The following is a 24,727-nucleotide window of genomic DNA, read 5'->3' as shown; positions in this document are numbered from 1 at the left end:
TTGGTCTAGAAAACCATCCCTTATGCACTCCAGGAAATCCTCCTCCACCGTATTGCTTCCAGTTTGGCTAGTCCAATCTATGTGCATATTAAAGTCACCCATTATAACTGCTGCACCTTTATTGCATGCACTCCTAATTTCCTGTTTGATGCCCTCCCCAACATCACTACTACTGTTTGGAGGTCTGTACACAACTGTTAAAACAGGAAGTCAGCGGGTTGGAGTCGGGATTCAGTTTTGTTTTAACTCTTTAACCTCCCACCCGACCCCAACCCGCCCGTTTCTTCAGGATAAAATTCCCCACACTGGGTGACTCTGAGCTGTGTTATTGTGAGCAGGGCAGTGGGTATCTATAGATAAGCTTCTACCTGAGCTGAAACACTGACTCTTACTTTGCAGAGCGCTGTAAACCTTCAGTATGACCAAGTCAAGGACCGTGCGCCTGGAGTGTGGGAAACCCACCAATGTCATTTATGTGCTGGGAACTGAACTTAACATTGACCTTTACAAGTAAGTCAGCAAACTGATTTGATTTATTTTTGCTAGTTGATCCATGTACATATGTTTGATGCCCTTGAAACATCCTTCTTGCAAACACTGGCCCTCTGAAATATGAATCGCGAGGCTCCTCAGCTAGGGTAGCCATTTCCCAACTGCCTCTTCATTTTCTATCCTCAGCTCATCCTGGCCACATGTTTTGTGTGTCACCATGTGAACTCCCCTGTCTCACTAACTAAGCCCCCTCCTTGAGTGGCTGTCTTTAGGCTGCTGCTTGCCATGACAGGATTGATGGAGAGGAACTGCGAATTGCTGAAGTAGAGGAGCCAGGTTTCTCTTGCTAGTCTTGTATCAGTGCATCTGCTGCTGAAACCCTCGTCCATGTCTTTGATACCTCTAGATTTGTCTATTCCAGTGCTCTCCTGGCCTATTCCTGTCTTTAAGCCTAATAAACTTGAGCTCACCCAAAACTCTGCAGCCCGTATCCTAACTGACACCAAGTCTCATTTACCCATCATCCCTGTACTCGCTGACCTACATTGCCTCCCAGTCTGGCAACACCTCGAGTTTTAAATTCTCATCCTTTTCAAATCCCTCCATGGTCTCGTCCATCCCTAGCTCTGTCATTTCCTCCAGCCCTAAAACCCTCAGAGATCTCTGCACTTCTCCAAATCTGGCCTCTTGTGCGTCCCCTATTTAATCACTCCACCATTGGCAGCCATAGCTTCAGTTGCCAAGGCCATAAACTTTGGAACTCCCTCCATAAATCCCTCTGCCTCTACCTCTCTCCTCTTTTTAAGACGCTCCTTAAAACTTATCACTTAGGACAGATGAACAAAAACTTGTTCAAAGATCTCCTTATGTGACTTGGTGTCAAATTTTGTTTGATAACTCTCCTATGAAGCACCTTAGGACATTTTGCTACTTTAAAGGTGTTATATAAATCAAGTTGCTGTTGTAGTACGTGAAAATAAGGACCAATTAGACTTGATTTACAGTTTTTAGGATTACGGGGCGTTAATTTTGGTGGGGAAATCCTGATACCGCCTTGAAAAAGTTTGCGTCTCAGTCAGCAAAATTGGGCAGCTGGGCCTGATTGTAGGGTGGAGCGGTAAGGGAGGCATTGCACACCTCTGTTAGGGTGCTAGGCCGGTTGAGCATGTGGAAATTCCGAGCCGGCCCGGTACCACTCTTAAGAGATGCCTGGGAGAGTAAAAACCTGAAAAAAATCCACCAAAAACATTCCCAATACATTTTGAGCCTTTGGTAATGTTTTTTTCCCCCTCCCAAGGCCTCTCTTGCAGCGCTCCTGGCCCCGCAGTAAAGTTGGCGAGGATCGCATTTTTGCACCCCGAAAATAATGCAACCACTCCCTTTGCGATGTGCCCCTGGCGCAGACACCAAGTGCCGAAGGTTAGGCCTTAAATCGGTAACAAAACAAAAATGGTAATTTTCACACATCGCTTGCATTTTCATCCAAAAATCCCTAAACACAGCTCTATTGGTGTTACCAGAAAAGCTTAGCAGATAGGTATGGGCATGTTTAAAATAGGAATTCCCTTTGAGGCGTTTATACAGGTGTTATCAATGTAAGACATGTCAATACCGATTTTATTAACATACCTATTATATTTTTAATTTCTGAATTCACGGGATCAGCTTTTACTGCCCATCCCTAATTTCCCTTGAGAAGGTGGTGGTGAGCCACTGCAGTCTGTGTGGTGAAGGCACTTCCACAGTGCTGTTAGGTAGGGAGTTCCAGGATTTTGACCCAGTGACGATGAATGAACGGCGGCGATATATTGCCAAGTCAATTTGATGTGTGACTTGGAGGGGGACTCGGAAGTGCTGGTCTTCCTATGCGCCTGCTGCCCTTGTCCTTCCAGGTAGTAGAGGTCGCGGGTTTGGGAGGTGCTGTCGCAAAAGCCTTGGTGAGTTGCTGCAGTGCATCTTGTAGATGGTGCACACTGCGGTTACGATGCACCGGTGGGTGGACGGAAATTATATTTAAGGTGGTGGATGCGGTGCCGATCAAGCGGGCTGCTTTGTCCTGGATGGTGTTGAGCTTCTTCTGTGTTGTTGGAGCTGCACTCATCCAGGCAAGTGGAGAGTATTCCATCACACTCCTGACTTGTGCCTTGTAGGTGGTGGAAAGACTTTGGGGATTCAGGACAGGATGTGAGTCACTCGCCACAGAATACCGAGCCTCTGACCTATTCTTGTAGCCATAGTGTTTATGTGGCTGGTCCAGTTAAGTTTATGGTCAATGGTGACCCCCGCCCCCCCCCCCCCCCCCCCAAGATGCTGATAGTGGGGGATTCGGCGATGGTAATACCAATGAATGGTTAGACTCTTGATTATTGGAGATAGCCATTGCCTGGCACTTGTGTGGTGCGAATGTTACTTGCCACTTATCAGCCTAAGCCTGGATGTTGTCCAGGTCTTGCAGCATGCGGGCACAGACTGCTTTATTATCTGAGGAATTCCAAATGGAACTGAACACTGTGCAATCATCAGTGATTATCCTCACTTCTGACCTTATGATGGAGGTAAGGTCATTGATGAAGTAGCTAAACATGGTTGGGCCTGGGACACTGCCCAAAGGAACTCCTGCAGCAAATTAATATATATTAACAACATTCCAAAGGACCTGCATCTGTCAGTGGTGCTGTTAGCATAATGTTACATGACAACATTATATAACAGTGCCATCTGAATGAAAAATCAGTAACTCATCTATGGAAACCATCCAGGTGAGAAAATAAAAAATCAGAAAAATAGGTTCTTTAAAAATGAAAGTGCACAAAATTGGGTAACCTTTTGACATGTTGGTAATTGGTTAGATCATTGGAGATAGAGAGCAGTGATAAAGGGAATGCACTCTGATGAACGGGATGTGTCAAATGGTGTTCTTTGGGAATCTGTAGTAGGGCCTCAGCTTTTCACTATAACTTTCAGTAAATTGGATGAAGGAATAGAAAGTTTTATATCCAAGTTTGCAGATGACACTAAGGCCTCGATTTTACGAACCTCAGCGGGTCCGTGGTGGACGATGTCGGTGATGGGTCCTGACCCCATTGCTGGCCCCATCCTGGCCTCTGAAATGAATTTCCAGAGATTGGGCTTGTTAAGCTCGTCCAGTGCATTTCCTGGCCAATTAGAGGAAGCGGGTCTGATGAAGTCATTTGATGACACGCCGGTTTCCTTAAAGGGACCTTGGCCAACTTTATTTTGATATTTGTCCTGTCATTGTTCTACAGCATTGAGGTGCTTTAAATGCTGACAAACACTGCACAGAGGCGAAGGCTTGCACCCAGGCTCTCCCTTGAGTCACAGCATACAGAGATGTCCTTTTCCTTTTCCATGGGAGGACGAGACCTCCCCAGGAGATCAACACAGTATGCTTCCAAATTGCACAGGATGGCACAAGCAGCGATGTAGTCAGGAGGACCTGGCTGCAGTGCCACAAACGTTTCAAGGTCTCAGTAGATCACAAAACATTAGTACAAAGCCTCACTCAATCTCATCCTGCTGTGCCTCTCATCACTCTGCCTCCCCTACCCTACCCCTGCACATCCTTCTCACAGCAACCTACCTTGCACCTCCACCCATCCCTCTCTATCTACATTATCACATCCCCATCTCACTAGCCATCCCTCACACTCATCCGAGTGCAATCATACCAACAGCACACAAGGGTAGGTACTTGGGTGTTTTATGCAAATTTAATGTAAAGTTTCTATTAATGTAGTGTCAAACATTGAAGCCTTTATTTTTAACACTTTGCGTTCTTGGACAGATTTGTGTGTACTTTTGGAAATGGCTTAGTGAGTTGCAGTGAATGGTGAGACAGAACAGTACCCCCACAATAGTATTGAGTGTGAAATTAATCATTTGGGCATTGTAGGGATGCTTTATGGTGTTGGTGTGGGGTGATGCCAGCCTGGTGTATTATGTGGCAGCCAAGCTGTACAGCGTCAAGTGAAGTAAATCTGGCCATGGTGCATCTATCCCTGGCCTCCCAGGCAGCAATGTGGTCGGGTGCTGATGCCCTCTGTCCTATGCAGCATCAGTTGATTGTGGAGAAGGTTGGTGTTGGTACTGCTGGTGTGCCTGATGATGCTGGTATTGGGGCTGATCGTGGTGGGATTCTGAGACTAAGGTGAGCGTTTCAAGGGAACCCATGCTAATGGAATAGATGGTAGGTGAAGCAGAGATGAGAGAAGCGATCTGTCAATGGTGAGAGAGGTGATGAGGTCAGACTGAATGGAGACTTGTGTAAAGACGTGCAGAATCCTGAACCTGTAGTAGAAATGCAGTTTAGAGAAATTAGTGGTTAAGGGAACATATCTCAATCAGCTGGGAGCTTTGGCTTGACATTTGAAGCTGTAAACTCATCAGTTGATTCAATGGCCACTCACAGCGGGAAACCCTGGGAGACCTGTCAAATACCAAAATCTGGGGGGGGAACACATTGATAAGTGGATATAAACAAGCCACTAATGATTTTAATTGCCCCCGCCGCTTCATGTCAGCGCTGCTCAGCGCTGACAGACCCAACATTTGGTAACGGCATGTGGTGGCGGGTTCACAGTAGGATCACGACCTACTGGGAAAAATAAACACTTGCCCACGAGACCCGCCACCAATCGCGTCTGCTGACCCTCCCGCAAGATCCAACACTAAGTTAGCAGGCACAGAAAGTTGTGTAGGTGGTAACAGCAAGTTACAAAGAGACATAGATTAAGTGAGTGGGCAAAATTGTGGCAGATGGAGATCAACGTGGGGAAGTGTGAGGTCATCCACTTTGTATCCAAGAAAGATATATCGTAATATTTTCTTAATGACGAAAGATTACAAACTGTGTAGTGGCTGACTATGTCTAAGAGTCCTGGGATTGAAGTGGCACTCGACTGCTGAGTACATGGATCTAAAGTGGTCCTGCTGCTGGCTGCAAACTTCAGCTGTGGATGCAGCCTGGCCCTGCGTGGGTGCTCCTAATCCACTGATCTGCTGCTCCCAGCCATCCAATGCTCACCTGACTCCCTCTCCCTCCTTCAGCCTTCATGGCCCACTGCCCCCAGACAGCCGCTTCAGCCCCTGATCTTTCTCCTCCGGCCCTCCACATGCTCCTCTGGCACCCCCCCCCTCCCCCCCCCCCCCCCACACACACACACCCTGCAATCCCTCCCTCCCTCCTCTCTGCAGCCTAGTGCCTCAGGCCTACCTGCTCGCAGCCTCTCAATCTGGCTGGCTGCAGGTGGGAAACAGATGTTTCCCATGCAATTCAGGCCCTGCCGTTAAATTCGGGTTTCCCACCTCCCAACCCACCAAACTATTAAAATTCAGGCCGTTGTCTTCGGTCCATGCCACAAACTCCGTTCCCTTGCCACCAACTCCATTCCTTTCCCTAGCAACAGTCTGAGGTTGAATCAGACTGCTATATTTAACCCCTGAAATCAGCTTCCGACCACATACCTCCGCCATCACTAAGACCGCCTATTTCCAGCTCCGTAACATCGCCCGTCTCCACCCTGCCTCAGCTTATCTGCTGCTGAAACCCTCAACCATGCCTTTAGTACCTCTGGACTAGACTTCCAACGCACTCCTAGCCCGCCTCCCTAGTTCCACCTCCATAAACTTGAGGTCATCCAAAACTCTGCTGCCCATGTCCTAACTCACACCAAGACCCATTCACCCATCTCCCCTGTACTCGCTGAACTACACTGACTTACAGTTAGCAACGCCTTGATTTCAAACTTCTCATCCTTGTTTTCAAGTGGCTCCAAGGCCTCGACCCTCCCTATCTCTGCAATCTCCTCTAACCCCACGACCCTCCGAAATCTCTGCGCTCCGCCAATTCTGGGCTCTTGAGCATCCCTGATGTTAATCACTCCACCATTGGCGGCTGTGCCTTCTCCTGCCAAGGTCCTAAACTGGAATTCCCTCCCTAAACCGCACAGCCGCTCTATCCTCCTTTACGACTCTACTTAAAACCTACCTCTTTGACCAAGCATTTGGTCAACTACCCTAATATCTCCTTGTGTGGCTTGGAGTCAAATTTTGTTTGATAACGTTCCTGTGAAATGCCTTGGAACCTTTCACTACATTAAAAGGTGCAAATTGTTGTTGTTATGTTGGACAGCTAGTTTTAGTTTTCTACCAAGCAAAAATAAAATAGCTTCTTTAAATTTCACCTGTCACCTTTTAAGAGCTGCATCTTATTCCCCACCCCTGCTGTTGTGAGCACATGTTGGCAAGTGCGATCTGGTCTGGGAACTCACCCAGTGTTATGTTTCCATACGCTAAGTTTGCTGCTCTCAGAGCATCACAGTAACTGAAAAATTATCCTTTTGAGGTAAAACTGAAACTGCATCCAATTAGTGCTGAATTAGGTTCCTGTTTTCAATGAAGCAAATAACTACCTAGACTTAAATATTTACTCTTCCTTCAGGCCATCCCCTCCAGGATCCCGAACATTTGAAATCAGCTCCAGTCCTGGTGTCAGTTGTTTCATTGCACCAGTGTCAAATGGACAAATTGCAGCTAAACATGCAATAAGAATGACCCTCAGCAAAGGGATCTTACTTGTGGTCACGGTGGAAAAAACAAGCAATGACCTCAACGATAAAAAGGTAAAATTATAATACATCTGCAGACCTACTATAAGACTATAGAGCTTAAAGCCGTAGATTTATATTGAAATAGAATGACCTGTAAAGTACTTAAGTGGAAACCAGAAAATGGTAAAATGACAGAAGTGGTATCAGTACGAGACAACAGGAGGCATAGAGAGAAATTATAGATAGTCTGATATACATAGAGCATGTGAACAGCTGGAGGTGGGGAAGAGGTAGGTGAAAATGGAAGGATAAAAAACTGTCAACGTGGGTAGGAGATTAAAAAGTGCAGGTCAGCACCAAGTGTGAAGACCACCCTGCCAGTATGATGTTCTGACAGAGGGTCCCCAGGAATGGTGGCAAACCAATCCCACATTACCAGCGCTTTCTACCAAACAGAAAGTGGGGTGCTGTGGTTAACAACTGAAATAATTAATAAAGTCAGTATTAAGGTGGAAAGGTTGCAAAGCGCCCAATACAAAGATGAGGTGCTGTTCCTTGAGCTTGCGCTGAACTTGATTGAAAAAGTGTGGAGGGCTGAAGACAGAGGTCAGAGTGGGAGTGTGATGGGGAATTGAAGTGGCAAGCAACAGACAGCTCAGGGTTGAATTTGCGCACAGAACGGAGAGGTTCATCAATACGGCCACCTAATGCGTGTGCCACCTGCATTATTTTATTCTCTCAGGCTCCAGTTTTTGTGCATCCATTTCCACCTACTTTAACCCCCACTTTCTCAGCTAGCCACACATTCTCAATGTTTTCCAAAGTGTCTTTGATTTCTCTCATTATGTCGCCTATTGTTTCATGCTAATAACCATAAGTGCCATTTTATCATTTCCTGTGTCTGTTTTTTCCTCCCCTTTGTTACGTTGCTTTTTAAATGCTGTTCACCTATAAAATTTTCCAGTTTTAATCACTCACACCCAAAATGTTCACTTATCTGTTCTCTCCACAAATGCTGCCTGACCAGCTGTGCATCTACAGCATTTTCGACTTTTTTTCAAATTTCCAGCATCTACAGTTTTTTTTGCTATCCATTTAACCTTACACTTAGCTTTCTAACCCATCTTTCTACCCATGTTGGGTAGAAACCCTGCTCCATGCATTCCCAGTGAGCGCTGTCTCTAAATTCTGGGTTGATATCCTACAGGATACTCGTGTCCAGTAGGTGTGGGTGGCCCTCTTCATTGTATGGGTTGTGGGAGCCCAAAAAACTCCTCCTTGTATAGGGCTAATCACCCTATTGGCTGGAATAAAGATGGTGATAGCCATGGAAGGAGCATTCTCATGTCAGCCTATCAGACTGTTAATCAGCCTGAGAGCAAACCCTTCCACTGCTTCACTCAATTCTCCAGGAATATATGATTCAATGTAAGAGATTTATGACAGAAAGTATGAGAAACTGGAGGACAATGCTCTCTCTAAGCTGCGCGTGTGCGGGGCAGCACAGTAATGTACAAGGTGGCTGAACAGTCCAATACGAGAACCACAGTTCCTGTCACAGGTGGGGCAGATAGTCGTTGAGGGTAAGGGAGGGTGGGACAGGTTTGCCACACGCTCTTTCCGCTGCCTGCGCTTGATTTCTGCAAGCTCTCAGCGATGAGACTCGAGGTGCTCAGCGCCCTCTCGGATGCACTTCCTCCACTTAGAGCGGTCTTTGGCCAGGGTCTCCCAGGTGTCAGTGGGGATGTTGCACTTTATCAGGGAGGCTTTGAGGGTGTCCTTGTAACGTTTTCTCTGTCCACCTTTGGCTCGTTTGCCATGAAAGAGTTCCAAGTAGAGCGCTTGCTTTGGGAGTCTCGTGTCTGGCATGCGGACTATGTGGCCTGGCCAGCGGAGCTGATCAAGTGTGGTCAGTGCTTCGATGCTGGGGATGTTGGCCTGGTCGAGGACGCTTACGCTGATGCAAGGTACCGCGCAGGTCGCACATAAGCTTTTCCATTGGGACTACCCCACATGCGCAGAAATTTAAACAGACTACGCATTGAAATAAACAAGCCACGCACAACAAAGCACAGCTTAGAGGGAACCTTGCTGGAGGATACTATAATGTGTGAATCCATGAAGATACATTTTTTTTAATGCAATATGCTTTAATTTTCATGACAAGTCATTCCCAAATTACATAAGAACGTAAGAAATAGGAGCAGGAGTAAACTAAACAGCCCCTTGAGTCTGCTCCGCCATTCAATAAGATCAAGGCTGGTCTTCGAACTCAACTCCACTTTCCCACACAATCCTCATATCCCTTGATTCCCTTAGTATCCAAAAATCTATTGATCTCAGCCTTGAATATACTCAATGTTTGAGCATCCACTGCCCTCTGGGGTAGAGAATTCCAAAGATTCACAACCCTCTGAGTGAAGAAAATCCTCCTCATCTCAGTCCTAAATGGCCTACCCCTTATTCTGAGACTATGCCCCCTAGTTCTAGACTCTCCAGCCAGGGGAAAACAGCCTCCCTGCATCTACCCTGTTAAGCCCCCTCAGAATCCTATGTTTCATTGCGATCACCTCTCATTGTTCTAAACTGCAGAGAATATAGGCTCATTCATCCCATATTATGGCTCTAGAAGTTTAGCCACAACTAACTGCCTATAATTTGATGACTTTCCCCTTTCCCCTTTCTTCAATGGACTTCAACAGAAAGGAAAATCGGGCAGGGTGTATAATGTGCAGCTGATCCAATATTCTTCCTGTTTACACCATTGCCGAAAATTAAAATCCCCCCATTGTTCCTAATCTGGTTTCTGCACTCTTCCTGTAGGTTATGGTTACATTTTATGGAGACAAGTTGGAAAAACCGATTGACAAGATGGTCCTCTGGCTCACGGCAGTTGGTAAGTGATTGACACTCAGGTTAAACAGACAGGTCCGATAATTCTGTGCGGTGAGTTGCACTGCTTTCATGTCAGTGGAAAATGAGTTGTGCTTTGCCCGGGGTCTGGAGAGTTACAGCAGAATTTTGTGGGCAGCTTATTTACATATTCAATGGAGCAGTGCAAAACCAGAGTTAAACAGGAATAACGTGCTGAGTGCATGGAACTATAGTGCTACTTTTAAAAAGCCAGTAAGTAAGGAACAGCGTTCGGCTCAGTCAGTTAACTGCCAGCTAGCTTGACTGGATGTTTCGCGACTGTGCCACTTTACAAGAATGTCTAACACAGGAAAACCTGGCAAGAGACAGCCAAAGAAGGGGCAAGGGCATGGCACAGAGGTGGAGAAGAATATGCCACAATTTCAAACCTCCAAACTTTCCTTGATGAAATAGAACATAGGAGGGACAGGTGTTGCGTGTCTGTGGCAGGAAACCTATCAAAAAAGATCAGTCATACCACTTGGAGGCAGGTGGCACTGGAACTGAATGCCAACTCTCTCATCCCCAAGGGTTGCAGACAAGTGCTGCAAAAAGTTTAATGACCTGGCCAGGAGAGATAGGGTGATACACCATCCACTCACCCTTTTCTTCCTTGGCCACCACGGTCACTAGCAGACTCCAAAAACAACAGTTGTACAACTAACCCTTCACAATGAACTCTGCTTAAGGGGAGCACTGACTCTGAATCTTACATTATGGCTACCCATAGCCCCTAACAGCAATTACTTGACTTGACTTTGACAGGGTGATATTCTCACTTCTTACTTCTCCCATACCAATTAGTACAGTCCCCAACTGCTGGTTAACTTCTGTATTCCTTCTTTGACAGACATATCCCTGGATGTGGATGCAGATCGTGATGGTAAAATTGAGAGGAATAATCCAAATAAGGTGATTAAAAATGGAACCACACAGTTTATGCTTTACAACACTTTTGGGATGATTTCCGTGGGATTCTCCCTCTCGTTTACTGTAATGTTGGCGGAAGAACTGAAGAAACAGAAAACAACTTGCATTTATACAACGCATTTAACGTAGTAAAACGTCCCAAGTGAATTCACAGGAAAATTATCAGACAACATTTAACACCGAGCCACGTATAGATATTAGGACATGACCAAAGGTCAAAGGTTTTAAGGAATGACTTAAAGGAGGAAAGAGAGGGTGAGAAGCGGAGAGGTTTGGGGAGGGAATTCCAGAGCTTAGAGTCTAGGCGGCTGAAGGCACAGTTGCCAATGGTGGAGCGACGGAAGTTGGGGATGCACAAGAGACCACAATTGGAGGAGCGCAGAGATCTCGGAGGGTTGTAGGGCTGGAGAAGGTTACAGAGATAGGGAGGTGCAAGATCATGGAGGGATTTGAACATGAGGATGAGAATTTTGAAATTGAGGCGCTGCTGGACTGGAGCCAATGTAGGTTAACATGTAGGGCTGGTGGGTGAGCTGGACTTAATGCGAGTTCAGATACGGATAGCAGAATTTTGAATGACCTCAAGTTTATGGGGGGTGGTTGAGCTATTTTTCTGGGGTTTCCGTATTTCTTCTGCTGAAGTTACAGTGGACCAGTGAGAGAATCTCTGTGGGACTTCACTTCCATTGTGTGACAAAAGCAATTGCAAAGAATTCAGACAGTATTGAACAACGGAGGCTTCTGTGCATACTAATTGTGATTATATTGGGAAGAAAGCATAAGAAAGTAGATTTCGATCTAATGTTCCGACACATTGGGATGGATTTTCCTTTGAATTACTGCTGGTTTTTGGGTGGTTTTGGAGCACTAAACTAAAAAGGCTGCAATGGTAAGGGCGAATGTATCAAACCTGCCCCCAGATAATCTGATCCAGAACTGTCCTCCCCAAACTCCAGTGCTCCCCTATACTTAACCGAGGTGAGTGTGGCCAATATTCCCACTGCATTTTCTCCAACTTTCATCCAAACCCAACTCTAATTAAAACCACCACTTCACAAGTAGCACAGTGGTATCCCCGAGGCACATGCTGTATTGCGGAAACCAATTGGCTTTCTGCTACTTGATCTGCATATTAATTGTAGCTGTTTGGTGCTCTACGGGTCCTGTCAATGCATTATCTGCCATCTTTGGTCAGCTCTGCAGAAAATATAGTTTTACACTGGGAACATGGAATGGGAAACTGCACTATTCATATCTTTTGAAGAGTAGGAGCAAGCAGATATGGAAGAGGCTAGATTAGAGACACATAGGGGCCAAAATTGCCCCTTTGCGCAGGGCCAGTTAGCGCTGCCATCCAGCAATTATGCAGCGCTAATGAATTAGCATGCGGGCACGGTGGCCACATCGACCCACGCGGAATTGCCCCGGGGCTTCGCTGGCGAAAAGTGGTTTACGGCGCGACCTGCGATGTCATCGCCATGCGTGCGAACCCCTTATCACACCACACCAACTCCTTTGTGCCCCTCGGGGGAAATTGCCCTGTGGCACGTGAGGTTCGCGAGGGGCGATGCCACCAACAGCTTCTCAGTGCGAGACGCTGTGATGGCTGTGGTGCCCCAGCCGCCCTTAAAAGGGAGGTAGTACCGTGGCGGCCGCCATTTTTTTTCTGTTGGACGACTTTTCAGCTGGCCCGACAATGGCGGCCGCTGTTGTGACTGGGCCGCCAACATGCAAGCACCCTTTAATTAGCTCCAGTGTTTTAAGCAGTGTAGCAGCGCTCTTTCCCTCCATCGCAGCAGTGGTAACCCAATGAAAAGCGATATTATTGCTTCCAACATACTCTGCATGCCTAATTATGGACCCTTTAAGATCCTCTTTAAACACCACCGCTTTGAATAAACTTTTTTGCCATGATGTTCGCTTTCTCCACACTTCGAGATATTTTTCTAAGAAAAAGGCACTATATAAATGCAAGTTGTAATGTTTTTTTCTTTTCTTTACCAGGGTTCTTGGTCCTGGGGTCCTAAAAAACACGGAGCTATTCTTCTTGTGAACTGTGACAATGATGAGCTGTCTACTGAAGGAGTTGACAACAGTGATAGTTCAGTGCCCCTATTTGAAGGTAACAAGAAATGTGTACTGCTACACATGTTCAGGTTGGCTGAGTCAGGTGCACTCAGACTTCTACGAATGAGATCCTTTTGTGAAAACGGAAAAGTTGAAATGTAACCGTTAAAAACAGTAATAAAAAAATATAATTTCTTCTGAGAGATGACTAAAAACATGTCCAGAAAAGTATTGATTTCTGGTCACTTGACTCGTTATTCACCTTACGAATGTAGCTACACCCATTGTTTTACTGACAACTGACAAAAATATTTTTTCTTCTTTTCAGATCTTGGAGATATGTCTCAGATGATCCTAAGAACTGAAGGACCCAACTTTCTGCCACCTGGCTACAAACTCCAGCTGTATATTTCAGCTTCTGATAGAGAGAAAGTACAAGTCTTTCGTCATGATCTAAGTGAGTCGATCTCTCTGATGTTCTCCAGAAGGAGCAGATTTTCATTAAGGTCCTTCTTCTTTTCTATTACAATTTCCAGGTTTTTGAAAGCTGAGCTTGGCAACACCGAACTCCTGCTTCCTGATCTGTCTCATTTTCTATTTCTGTGCCACCTTGGTGCTGTACTGCATTATGGGCTTTGGCTGTTCATTCAAATTTCTCAATTTTATAAAATGAAATAAAAACTTTCACAAAGAAACTTTGAACTTCATACCAACTCTTGATTAGTTTCTTCCTCTCCTTTGTTTTTACCCTTGCTTACAAGTTTTCTTATTAAAGATGTCCTTCAGTTGTTATTGCATCATTCTCCTTTTCTTCTGAACACTGCAGCAAAATTGACATCTGTCCTGGGTAGAGAGAATCTGTCGACTGTTATGGATTTTACAAAAGGCAACAATGAATATCATTTCTTCGCCGAAGGGCTCAAGTTTCCAGATGAGAAGATTAGTAGCTTGGTGACCTTCAACCTCAGCCTGCTACAACCACTGGTAAAATTCTGATCTAATTCAAGATGTATTCTATGAATGGTGGGATTGGATGCATCAACAGGTTAAAGCCTTTAAATCTAGTGCAGACTGTAAGATTTTAGCTGCCTTGCCTCGCTACTTAATAGTGTCAGGTACTTTAATACTTTAAGAACTTTAAGATTAGCAGGTTTTCTGTCCTCTACCGTATCTTATATTGACACGTGAATCACAGTTGCATGCCCACAGTATCTTACATCAGTCAGCCAGCTGGATGGGACCTAGGTGTCTTAAGTTCAAACTGTGCCCCCTGACACCAGGATTTTCTCACTCTTTATACCCTGTTGTGATCCATCTTTGTCATCTGACTATTCTGGCTTGCTTCTGAAGGGAAGCTAGCAAAAGAAATCTGTGATTTAAAGGGACACATTCTGTGGTACCCAATAGTCTTTAGTTGCTTTCCTTCAGTAATTTTAATACAGGCAACTCTCGATTATCCGTACACAGATCTAACAGAGAACCTACTGTAACGGCATTTTTAAGAACTGTCGCACAAGTGACTATCTCGATCACCTCAAATGTCAATCACACATAAAAAGACTCAGGCGTGCACTCCTTTCTCACTTCGCAACTGATACAGGCATTAAATAACTGTCACACACGTGAAAATTTCGATCACTTCAACTAGCAAGCACACATAAATTGAAGCAGGCGGGGACTTCTTTCTCCCTTTGCAACTACCACACGCATTGAAAGCAGTTCAAGCAGTCGGGTGCACAATTTAAAATGTCTTGTGGAGGCACTAAAAGGAAACGAAAGGTATTGTGCATTCAGCAGAATTTAGAAATTATAAAGAAGTATGAAGCTGGCAGAAGTATGAAGCTAACATAATAAAATAATTTATAATTTTGATATGATATGAATCCATTGTCATGTATTTTATTACGTTCACCTATGATAACACGAACTAAGTCTTCGTGGTTATTTCTATCACCGTCAAATTTCGGCTTTGAGACGTGCACTCACCCTAGCGGCAAAATCGTTTACCCAGAATAACCCAATCCCCGAGGGATCCGCATAATCAAGAGTTGCCTATATTATGGAACAGGCTGGATTAACCAGTAGGACTTTCCTGCCTGTCATTGTTCATATATATCCCTAAACTAATTTGCCAACTGTTAATTATGTTATTTCTTATAGTTTGACAATCTTATATACAAACATCCATTATAATCTAGTCTGTTCGATTACTCACTCTTGCTTAAATTTTTATTATCTCTTATGACAGGCAAAGCCCTGTTCTTCCTCCCTATCTCATTCTGTTCCAGTTAGCTGTTGTGAGAAATGCCTTATTAGTGTTGCCTTGGCAAACTGTCTGCAGTGAAGTGCCTACCAGCATTTCTAACTTAAGCTAGCTCCACATTCCCATTGTGCACAATGTATCAGCCATTTTATGTCCATGTATGTTAGCCATTTTATGTTAATAAAACCTACACAGATTGATGGGATGAAAGTATCTTCAGTATGCAGGCAGATCCTGACTTGCAATCGGCGGAAGTGCACATAATATAGGCTGGCACTTCAGTGCAGTACTAAGGGACTGCTGCAATCTTGTTGGTGGTATTTTTGTATGAGGCCTTAAGCCGATGCCCCATATTGCAGGGCTTTATCCAAGAACCTCGGGTGGCGGCTCACACGGCGATGACATCATCTTTTCGCACAGCGGGGGAAATTGCCCCGCGGGAGCGAGGTTGGCACGGGGCAATGCCACCGACAGCTTTGCGGGTTGCAAGGAGAGGGCCTAGCACTGCGGCCGCCATCTTTTTTTTCTCGGCCGAATTTGCAATCGACCCGACAACGGCGGCCACTGGATCGGCAGGGCACCAATATGCGGCCCCACACTCCATCGTGGGTGCCGGGCCGCTGGTCCGGCCGAAACCCTCCCTAGTGGCTCTGTGGGTACCAGGAAAGTGGCTGCAGAGCTCGCAGCGGCCCACCCCTTTAAAAGGAGGGGAGGGACGTTGTGATGCGTCAGTGCGTGCTTCCACCCCTCTATCGTCCCACGGAAGTAAATGACGCCTTTGATACCGCCCGTAGATTTTTTGGATTTAAAGACCTCAATTCTGGGACATTTAGCTGCCCATCTCGCCAGGCCCTAAATTTTCATTTAATTCAAATTGTACGCCCCAACTGGGGCACGGGGCAATTTCATCCCCCAGGACTCTTGGCCACCTGTAGGCAGGGATGGGGGGGCATTTACATAATTGGAGCAGTTACATCCGAGGTTCCACCTTAGACTGCCTGTTAAAAAATTGGGGTGACACTTTGTCACTCCTGTGGGGAAGTCCTGACTGAAGGAATCAGTGCCATTTTCTTTGTTACAAGCCCTATCTTATAACGGTAATTAATCTGAGAAGAATTTAGGGGCTTTTGAAAGGCCAAGCTTAAGCTGGTTCTCAGCTGGCAGGACTTCCACTGGGCCTAAGGAGGAAATAATAGGCAAAATTGCCAGAGCAACCAAAGCATGCCCCAAACATTACTTCTAGATGTAAGGGGGTGAGCAGAAGACTCATCCTCCCCCTACTGATCGGGATTTCGAGGTAAGGTATGTGGGGCGGAAACCCGGCAGATATGGGTCCTACCTCAAAGAAATCCCCCCCCAACGCCAACAGGACTGCTCGGGTTTCCTGTCCTGTCTGGCCGCAAAGCCGTGAAACAAAAACTTAGATTTCATGGTACCAAGTTGTACTAAACAAAGTAAAGGGGATTACTGTTGGAAAGTGAAACACCAATATAAATATAAAATCGATAAAATGTTTCTGTAACTATGTCGCACTTTAACATCTTTTTTCCCAGGCTATTGGAAAGGCTCCTATTTTCACAGAACAAGCCGTATTCCGTTTGGCTCCATGGATTATGACTCCTAATACTCTGGCTCCTGAGGAAGTGTATGTCTGCAGGTAAGAGGCTGTTGCTTAAAGTAGCGACTGATTTTCCGAGTGGATACAGCACCAACGTCCCAAACCAGACCTAGATGTCTGTTTGCTGAAACTGCCAGCTGCAGTTTGCCTGAGTTTGGTCACGAGAACCACTGTTTTGCTGCTGCTGTAGTGGAAACCTGGCCATTGTGTTTTGCTGAGTGCTGGCTGAGCTTGTGACATCATTGAGGTCGTCCTGGAGGAATCTGTGCCTGGATGTAATTCCCATAATAGGATTAGGGCCCTGATACAGCAGGGTGCGATTAATATCCCAATACTGGGCTCAATTTTGGCCAGGAGTTGCTCCGTTCTTTTTTGGAGTAACTTGGTTTTTCTGGCGTAACTTAAAAATCCCCATTTTCTCCAATCAATTTGCACCAGTGTACCGGAGTTAGTTACAATTTTTAAAGTTTTTTTTTCTCAAAAGGGGGCGTTACCAGCCGCCTGCGCCAGTTCTACCCATTTAGGCAACTTTGGCCAGCTAATAGTTACTCCAAATCTACTTAGGCCAGCATATGTGGCCACTTCAGAAAACCCTTGCGGAGAGTTAAAGAAATCGGCGCAGGTAGGTACATCGGCCTGGGATAGGGTGGGAAGCGGAGAGGACCTGTCTGCACCTAAACTACCAAGCCTTACAAACCACCAAACCTTGCAAAACAAAGTAATAAAAATTCAATAAGAAATAAAAAATTGAAGTAAGTCCTATCTTCATCTGCCCGGGAAGGCAGCGGGCCAGCCGGTGCGGGAGGCCATTTGGCCAGGGCTGGGGGCGGGCAGGAGAACTGATTGTGCTCCTGCCTGCCGATGATTTCTATCAGTTCTCCTGCCCGCCCGCCTGTAGCCCTAGACAAGTGGCCTCCCGGTGCGATCGATCTCTTAGAAATCGCACTGGGAGGCCACTCGGCCTGGGCTAGGGGCGGGACGACAACGCACTGGGAGGCCATTCGGCCTGCGCTAGGGACAGGAGCAATTCAGCTGGCTGGCATCTGGGTCCACAGAGCGGCTGCAGCAAGCAAATCCCCGGAGAGGCTGGGGGGCGAGGAGCTACTGCGCATGCGCGAACACTCTCTGCGCATGTGCTGACGTCCTGGCACAATTTTCGGTGCAGAACGCTGGCTCCACCCCCGACTCGACTGGCCACGCTGCGTGACTACAGGGAAGAGGCCGGACAGCGGCCAAAGTGGGAAGGACATTTTTTGCCGCACTTCAGAACAGAGAGAAGCGGCGCAACTCCGGTAAGTGTGCCGAAAAATGGGCTAGGCCAAAACTGAGGCCATAGTGACTGACTACCCAAAATCCTTCCTCTCGATCCCTCTAGTTTATAGACCGATTCGTCTGATGTCTGTTGTGGGGACATTACTAGAGTCTGTTATTAGGGAAAATGATTGAGCACTTGGACAAATAACCTGATCAGAGAAAAGCCAGTATGGATTTAAATGAGGTGGAGGCAGACTCCATTGTGGCTTTCAAAAGGGAATTGGATAAGTACCTGAAAGAAACATTTTTGCAGGGCTACGGGGAAAGGGCAGGGGAAGTGGGACTAGCTGAAATTCTCTTGCAGAGAGCTGGCATGGGCTGGATGGGCCAAATAGCCTCCTTCTGTGCTGTAACCATTCTATGATTCTATTGAGTAGCTAGAAACTGGAGCAGAGAGATTTAGGGGTCCATGTACGTAGATCACTAAAAGGTAATAGACAGGTACAAAAAATAATCTAAATGGCAAATGGAAGGTTAGTCTTTATCTCAAGGCAGCTGGAATCCAAAGGGGTGGAAGTTATGCTTCAGTTGTATAATGCTCTGGTTAGACCACCTCAGGAAGGATATATTGTATTGGAGGGGGTGCAGCCTCGATTCACTAAAATGATACCGGGGTAATTATGAAGGTGTTAAATTATGAAAGGATTAAATTTTGAGGACAGGTTGCATAGACTTGGCTTATATTCCCTGGGGTTCAGAAGATTAAGGGGTGATCTAATTCAGCTATACCACTCTCTGAAATCTCATTTATTTTTCCTTAGAGTAATCGATAATGTAAAATTCCTCAAGGAATTCACAGCTGTGGTGGAAAAGGCAAAGTGCAAACTGACAGTTTGTTCTGCGGAAATGAATCGCGATGATCGCTGGATACAGGTAAAGCATTGAATTCCTAAAATTCCCATCTGTAGCAACACCGAACATACATAAAAGGTGAGCGCTGTAGTGACCTTCATCTCCACAGACAGAACAGCTTTTTCCTCGACTATGGCCTCAGGTCAGATTCCTCTATGTTACAAAGGTCAGCAGGCATCTTCACGGAAACTTGTGGATCGTTGCTCATATAGGTGCAAGAAAAAGCTCTTTGTTGCCCTGTACCCAGTGGAACGATATGTAGAGTGGTGCAATCGGTAGTCCTTAAAGGCACTGCTGGAACCTACTCCTAAAAGGTCAATTTTGAATGGTATTTGTGGAGCCAGGAAGAGCATGAATAATCTTCCAGGCCCCACAAAAATCGTGCTCCCTTTAACAGAATTCAGCTCTTAATGCACACCTTCTATCCAATGGATTTGGACACAAGAACATTTATCCCTTGAAACGTTTTCAGCCTGCAGAGTCCAGGAATGCCAAGTTTATACAGGGACAGCTTACCTCTTACCTGCAGCCAGCAGAAACGGAGGAAATGCTGGTCACAGATAGTTGTGATATCATCTTCCTTCTGGTACACTGAAGCATACCCCTCCCAGGTCTCAACGCAATGGCGTCCACTCTCATTTGCACTTTTTCTTTACCCATCCACTTGTATTTTACACTTACATTTAGTCTCTTCTCTCCTCTCTCACATGTTTTTCCAATACTATCGGTCTCTTGCTTGCGTCACTTCTTAGTTCTTTGGGATTTTTTGTAACCTTCCTGAGAGATAGCCAAGCTGACCTTTCTCTTTCTTTCAGGATGAAATTGAACTTGGTTACTCGGAGGCTCCTCACAAAAAGTTCCCTGTTGTGCTGGATTCTCCTCGAAATCGCGGACTGAGCCAGTTTCCCTACAAAAAACTCCTGGTGAGGCACAATGTTTCTGTGCTGTGTGACTTTTTTATCCCTTAAGTCTTCTCCTCATCTCTTGTATGGTATAACATCCGTGCCTTTGTTACTTCTAGACTTGACAACTCCAACGCACTCCTGGCTGGACTCCCACATTCTACACTATGTAAACTTGAGGTTATCCAAAAATCGGCAGCCTGTGTTCTAACTCGCACCAAGTCCCACTAACCCATCACCCCTGTGCTCGCTGCCTACATTGGCTGCTGGTTAAGCAACGCCTCGATCTCAAAATTCTCATCCTTGTTTACAAATCCCTCCAAGGCCTCGCCCCTCCCTATCTCTGCAATCTCCTTCAGCCTCACAACCCCACGAGATGTCTGGGCTCCTCAAATTCTGCCTTCTTGACCATCGGGGGCCATACCTTCAGCTGCTTGGGCCATAAGCTCTGGAATTCCGTCCCTAAACCTCTCCACCTCTCTACTCTTTCCTCCTTTAAGACACTCCTTAAACCCTACATCTTTAACCAAGCTTTTGGCCATCTGCTGTAATTTCTTCTTGTGTGACTCGGTGTCAAATTTATCTGTTTTGTCTTATAACACTGCTGGGAAGCGGCTTGGAACGTTTTACTATGTTAAAGGCGCTATCTAAATAAAAGCTGTTGTTGTTGGTACTGAATCTTGTTGGGATCGTGCATTCAGCCTGTACCTTACCAAATAGTCAATCTTGATTCGTGACCTTAAGCAGTGATGTTAGTGGGCTATTTTATGGTGAGAGACATCATAGGCTAACCTGATCATAGCCTCAGTTGATAGGGTTGTCAACTCTGGAAGTATTCCTGGTTTAAGACAGTTCGAATCTGAAACTAAGTGGTTTACAACAACAAATCTATTTATTTTGTTCAACCAAGTCCTAACACACAAGGCGGATAAATTCCCTGGATCCGATGGCTTGCATCCTAGGGTCTTAAGAGAAGTAGTGGCAGGAATAGTGGATGCATTGGTTGTAATTTACCAAAATTTCCTGGATTCTGTGGAGGTCCCAGCAGATTGGAAAACTGCAAATGTAATGCCCATATTTAAAAAATGACGCAGACAAAAAGCAGGAAACTATAGACCAGTTAGCCTAACATCTGTGTTTGGGAAGATGTTGTAATCCATTATTAAAGAAGCAGTAGCAGGACACTTGGAAAAGCAAAATTCGGTCAGACAGAGTCAGCATGGATTTATGAAGGGGAAGAAATGTTTGACAAATTTGCTAGAATTCTTTGAGGATGTAACGAACAGGGCGGATAAAGGGGAACCAGTGGATGTGGTGTATTTGGACTTCCAGAAGGCATTTGACAAGGTGCCACATAAAAGGTTACTGCACAAGATAAAAGTTCACGGGGTTGGGGATAATATATTAGCATGGATAGAAGATTGGCTAACGAACAGAAAACAGAGAGTCGGGATAAATGGTTCATTCTCGGGTTGGCAATCAGTAACCAGTGGGGTGTTGCAGGGTTCAGTGCTGGGACCCCAACTATTTACAATCTATATTAGTGACTTGGAGGAAGGGACCGAGTATAACGTAGCCAAGTTTGCTGATGATACAAAGATGGGAGGAAAAGCAATGTGCGAGGAGAACACAAAAAAACGCAAAAGGCCATAGACAGGCTAAGTGAGTGGGCAAAAATTTGGCAGATGGAGTATAATGTTGGAAAGTGTGAGGTCATGCACTTTGGCAGAAAAAAATCAAAGAGTGAGTTATTATTTAAGTGGTGAAAGATTGCAAAGTGCTGCAGTACAGCGGGACCTGGGGATACTTGTGCATGTAACACAAAAGGTTAGTATGCAAGTACAGCAAGTGATCAGGAAAGCCAATGGAATCTTGGCCTTTATTGCAAAGGGGATGGAGTATAAAAGCAGGGAAGTCTTGCTACAGTTGTACAGGTTATTGGTAAGACCACACCTGGAATACTGCGTGCAGTTTTGGTTTCCATATTTACAAAAGGATATACTTGCTTTGGAGCCAGTTCAGAGAAGGTTCACTAGGTTGATTCCGGAGATGAGGGGGTTGACTTATGAGGAAAGGTTGAGTAGGTTGGGCCTCTACTCATTTTGAATTCAGAAGAATAAGAGGTGATCTTATCGAAACGTATAAGATTATGAGGGGGCTTGACAAGGTGGATGCAGAGAGGATGTTTCCACTGATAGGGGAGACTAGAACTAGGGGGCATAATCTTAGAATAAGGGGCCGCCCATTTAAAACTGAGATAAGGAGAACTTTCTTCTCAGAGGGTTGTGGATCTGTGGAATTCGATGCCTCAGAGAGCTGTGGAAGCTGGGACATTGAATAAATTTAAGACAGAAATAGACAGTTTTTTAAACGATAAGGGAATAAGGGGTTATGGAGAGCGGGCAGGGAAGTGGACCTGAGTCCATGATCGGATCAGCCATGATCGTATTAAATGGCGGAGCAGGCTCGAGAGGCTGTATGGCCTACTCCTGCTCCTATTTCTTATGTCTTTGAGCAGTAGACATACAGAGAAATAAATGATATTAAAATGATATTAAAATGATAAATGATAATTCCCTGGGTAGATATTTAACATTTCTTGATCCTTTCAATTCTGACTCACTACATATTGTTAAGGAAAGCTTAAGATCGTTATAGGTCATCTCTCACGAACACTGTCATTGCTGATGCGTTATGGCATGGAAAACATTAGAAACATAGAAGCATAGAAATTAGGTGCAGGAGCAGGCCATTCGGCCCTTCAAGCCTGCACCACCATTCAATAAGATCATAGCTGATCATTCAACCTCAGTACCCCTTTCCTGCTTTCTCTCCATACCTTTTGATCCCTTTGGCCGTAAGGGCCATATCTAGCTACCTTTTGAATATATCTAACAAACTGGCCTCAACAACTTTCTGCGGTAGAGAATTCCACAGGTTAACCACTCTCTGAGTGAAGAAGTTTCTCCTCATCTCAGTCCTAAATGGCTTACCCCTTATTCTTAGACAGTGACCCCTGGTTCTGGAACTCCCCAGCAATGAGAACATTCTTCCTGCCTCTAACCTGTCCAATCCCGTTAGAATTTTATATGTTTCTATGAGATCCACTCTCATTCTTCTAAACTCCAGTCGATACAAGCCCAGTTGATCCAGTCTTTCCTCGTATGTCAGTCCTGCCATCCCGGGAATCAATCTGATGAACCTTCGCTGTACTCCCTCAATAGCAAGAACGTCCTTCCTCAGATTAGGAGACCAAAACTGAACACAATATTCCAGGTGTGGCCTCACCAAGGCTCTGAACAACTGCAGTAAGACCTCCCTACTCCTATACTCAAATCCTCTAGCTATGAAGGCCAACATGCCATTTGCCTTCTTCAGCGCCTGCTGTACCTGCATGCCAAACTTCAATGACTGATGTACTATGACACCCAGGTCTCGTTGCACCTCCCCTTTTCCTAATCTGTCACCATTTCGATAATATTCTGTCTTCCTGTTTTTGCCACCAAAGTGGATAACCTCACATTTATCCACATTATACTGCATCTGCCATGCATTTGCCCACTCACCTAACCTGTCCAAGTCACCCTGCAGCCTCTTAGCATCCTCCTCACAGCTCACACTGCCACCCAGCTTAGTGTCATCTGCAAACTTGGAGATATTACACTCACTTCCTTCATCCAAATCATTGATGTATATTGTAAATAGCTGGGGTCCTAGCACTGAACCTTGTGAGCAAGACCCCCAGAAATGAGATATTTCCTTCATAACACCAGATGCCAACTTGTTTACCATTCAGGATGTAACATACATCCTGAGCTCCAGTGTCCCACTTACTATCACAAGACTGCCTTGGCCACAATAATAAGTCAGCAGGCACGAATGACACATCCTGCACTTTCAGCAAAAACTAAGCAGCAGAGTCAGCTAAATTGTACCCCAACAAGCTCATGTGCTACAAAGCAGTAGTGATACCTGCCCTCCTATATGCGTCAGAGACATGGATTATGCACAGCAGGCCCCTCAAAGCACCGGGGAAGTACCACCAACACTGCCTCTGCAAGATCCTGCAAATCCATTGGCAGGATAGGCGCACCGACGTCCGTGTTCTCGCTTGGGCCAACATCCCGAGAATCGAAGCACTGACCACGCTTGATCCAATGGATGGGCCACATCGTCCGCATGCCCAATACTAGACTCCCAAAACAAGCACTCTACTCAGAGCTCCGACACGGCAAGTGAGTCCCAGGTGGGCAGAGAAAACGCTTCAAGGACACCGTCAAAGCCTCCTTGAAAAAGTGCAACATCCCCACCAACACCTGGGAATCCTTGGCCAAGGCGCCGAACACCTCGAGTCTCTTCGCCAGGAGCACGTGGAAGCCAAGCGCAAACAGCGGAACGAGCGCACGACAAACCAAGCATCCCACCCACCTGTCCCTCCAACCATCGTCTGTCCCATCAGTGACAGAGACTGTAGATCCCACATTGGTCTCATCAGTCACCTGAGAACTTATATTAGTGTGGAAGCAAGTCATCCTCGACTCCGAGGGACTGCCTAAGAAGACCCCAACACATTAAACCCTAAAGCACCCGAGGAATGGATAACTTTTTACCATTTCCTTATTTCTAGCTAGAGTAAAAATCTACAAGTAAAAAGTAAAAAGTAACCAAAAACTTTAATCATAGGAGAATAAACCAAATCCTAATCCTACAATCATATAGCCTTTCTTCCCCATCTCCCATATTTTTATAACTAACAAATGAAAGTATACCAAGAAAATGAAAAACACATTTTATTTAATTCCCCTAA

The 24,727-nt window shown here is 45.5% G+C and overlaps 1 protein-coding gene across 14 annotated transcripts in view; it reads left to right on the top strand.

Moving 5' to 3' along the window:
* Window positions 1-24,727, top strand: part of LOC139228830 (protein-arginine deiminase type-2-like) — a 120,999-nt gene that overhangs the window by 80,322 nt on the left and 15,950 nt on the right. For 12 of the 14 annotated variants that reach the window (XM_070860249.1, XM_070860256.1, XM_070860255.1 and 9 more), the window contains 10 exons: window positions 400-510; window positions 6,953-7,133; window positions 9,885-9,957; window positions 10,825-10,886; window positions 12,909-13,026; window positions 13,300-13,428; window positions 13,798-13,955; window positions 16,788-16,891; window positions 18,928-19,039; window positions 19,834-19,941. In XM_070860249.1, the coding sequence (XP_070716350.1) occupies window positions 419-510; window positions 6,953-7,133; window positions 9,885-9,957; window positions 10,825-10,886; window positions 12,909-13,026; window positions 13,300-13,428; window positions 13,798-13,955; window positions 16,788-16,891; window positions 18,928-19,039; window positions 19,834-19,941 (1,137 nt within the window). In that variant the 5' untranslated portion in view covers window positions 400-418. The remainder of the gene's footprint in view (window positions 1-399; window positions 511-6,952; window positions 7,134-9,884; window positions 9,958-10,824; window positions 10,887-12,908; window positions 13,027-13,299; window positions 13,429-13,797; window positions 13,956-16,787; window positions 16,892-18,927; window positions 19,040-19,833; window positions 19,942-24,727) is intronic. The other 2 variants (XM_070860257.1, XM_070860258.1) reach the window with 2 other exon arrangements.

This window comes from Pristiophorus japonicus, chromosome 18 (genome assembly GCF_044704955.1).
Source record: "Pristiophorus japonicus isolate sPriJap1 chromosome 18, sPriJap1.hap1, whole genome shotgun sequence".
Taxonomy (NCBI): domain Eukaryota; kingdom Metazoa; phylum Chordata; class Chondrichthyes; family Pristiophoridae; genus Pristiophorus; species Pristiophorus japonicus.
Note: the sequence above shows the minus strand (reverse complement) of the source record. Positions and strands in the feature narration are given on the sequence as shown.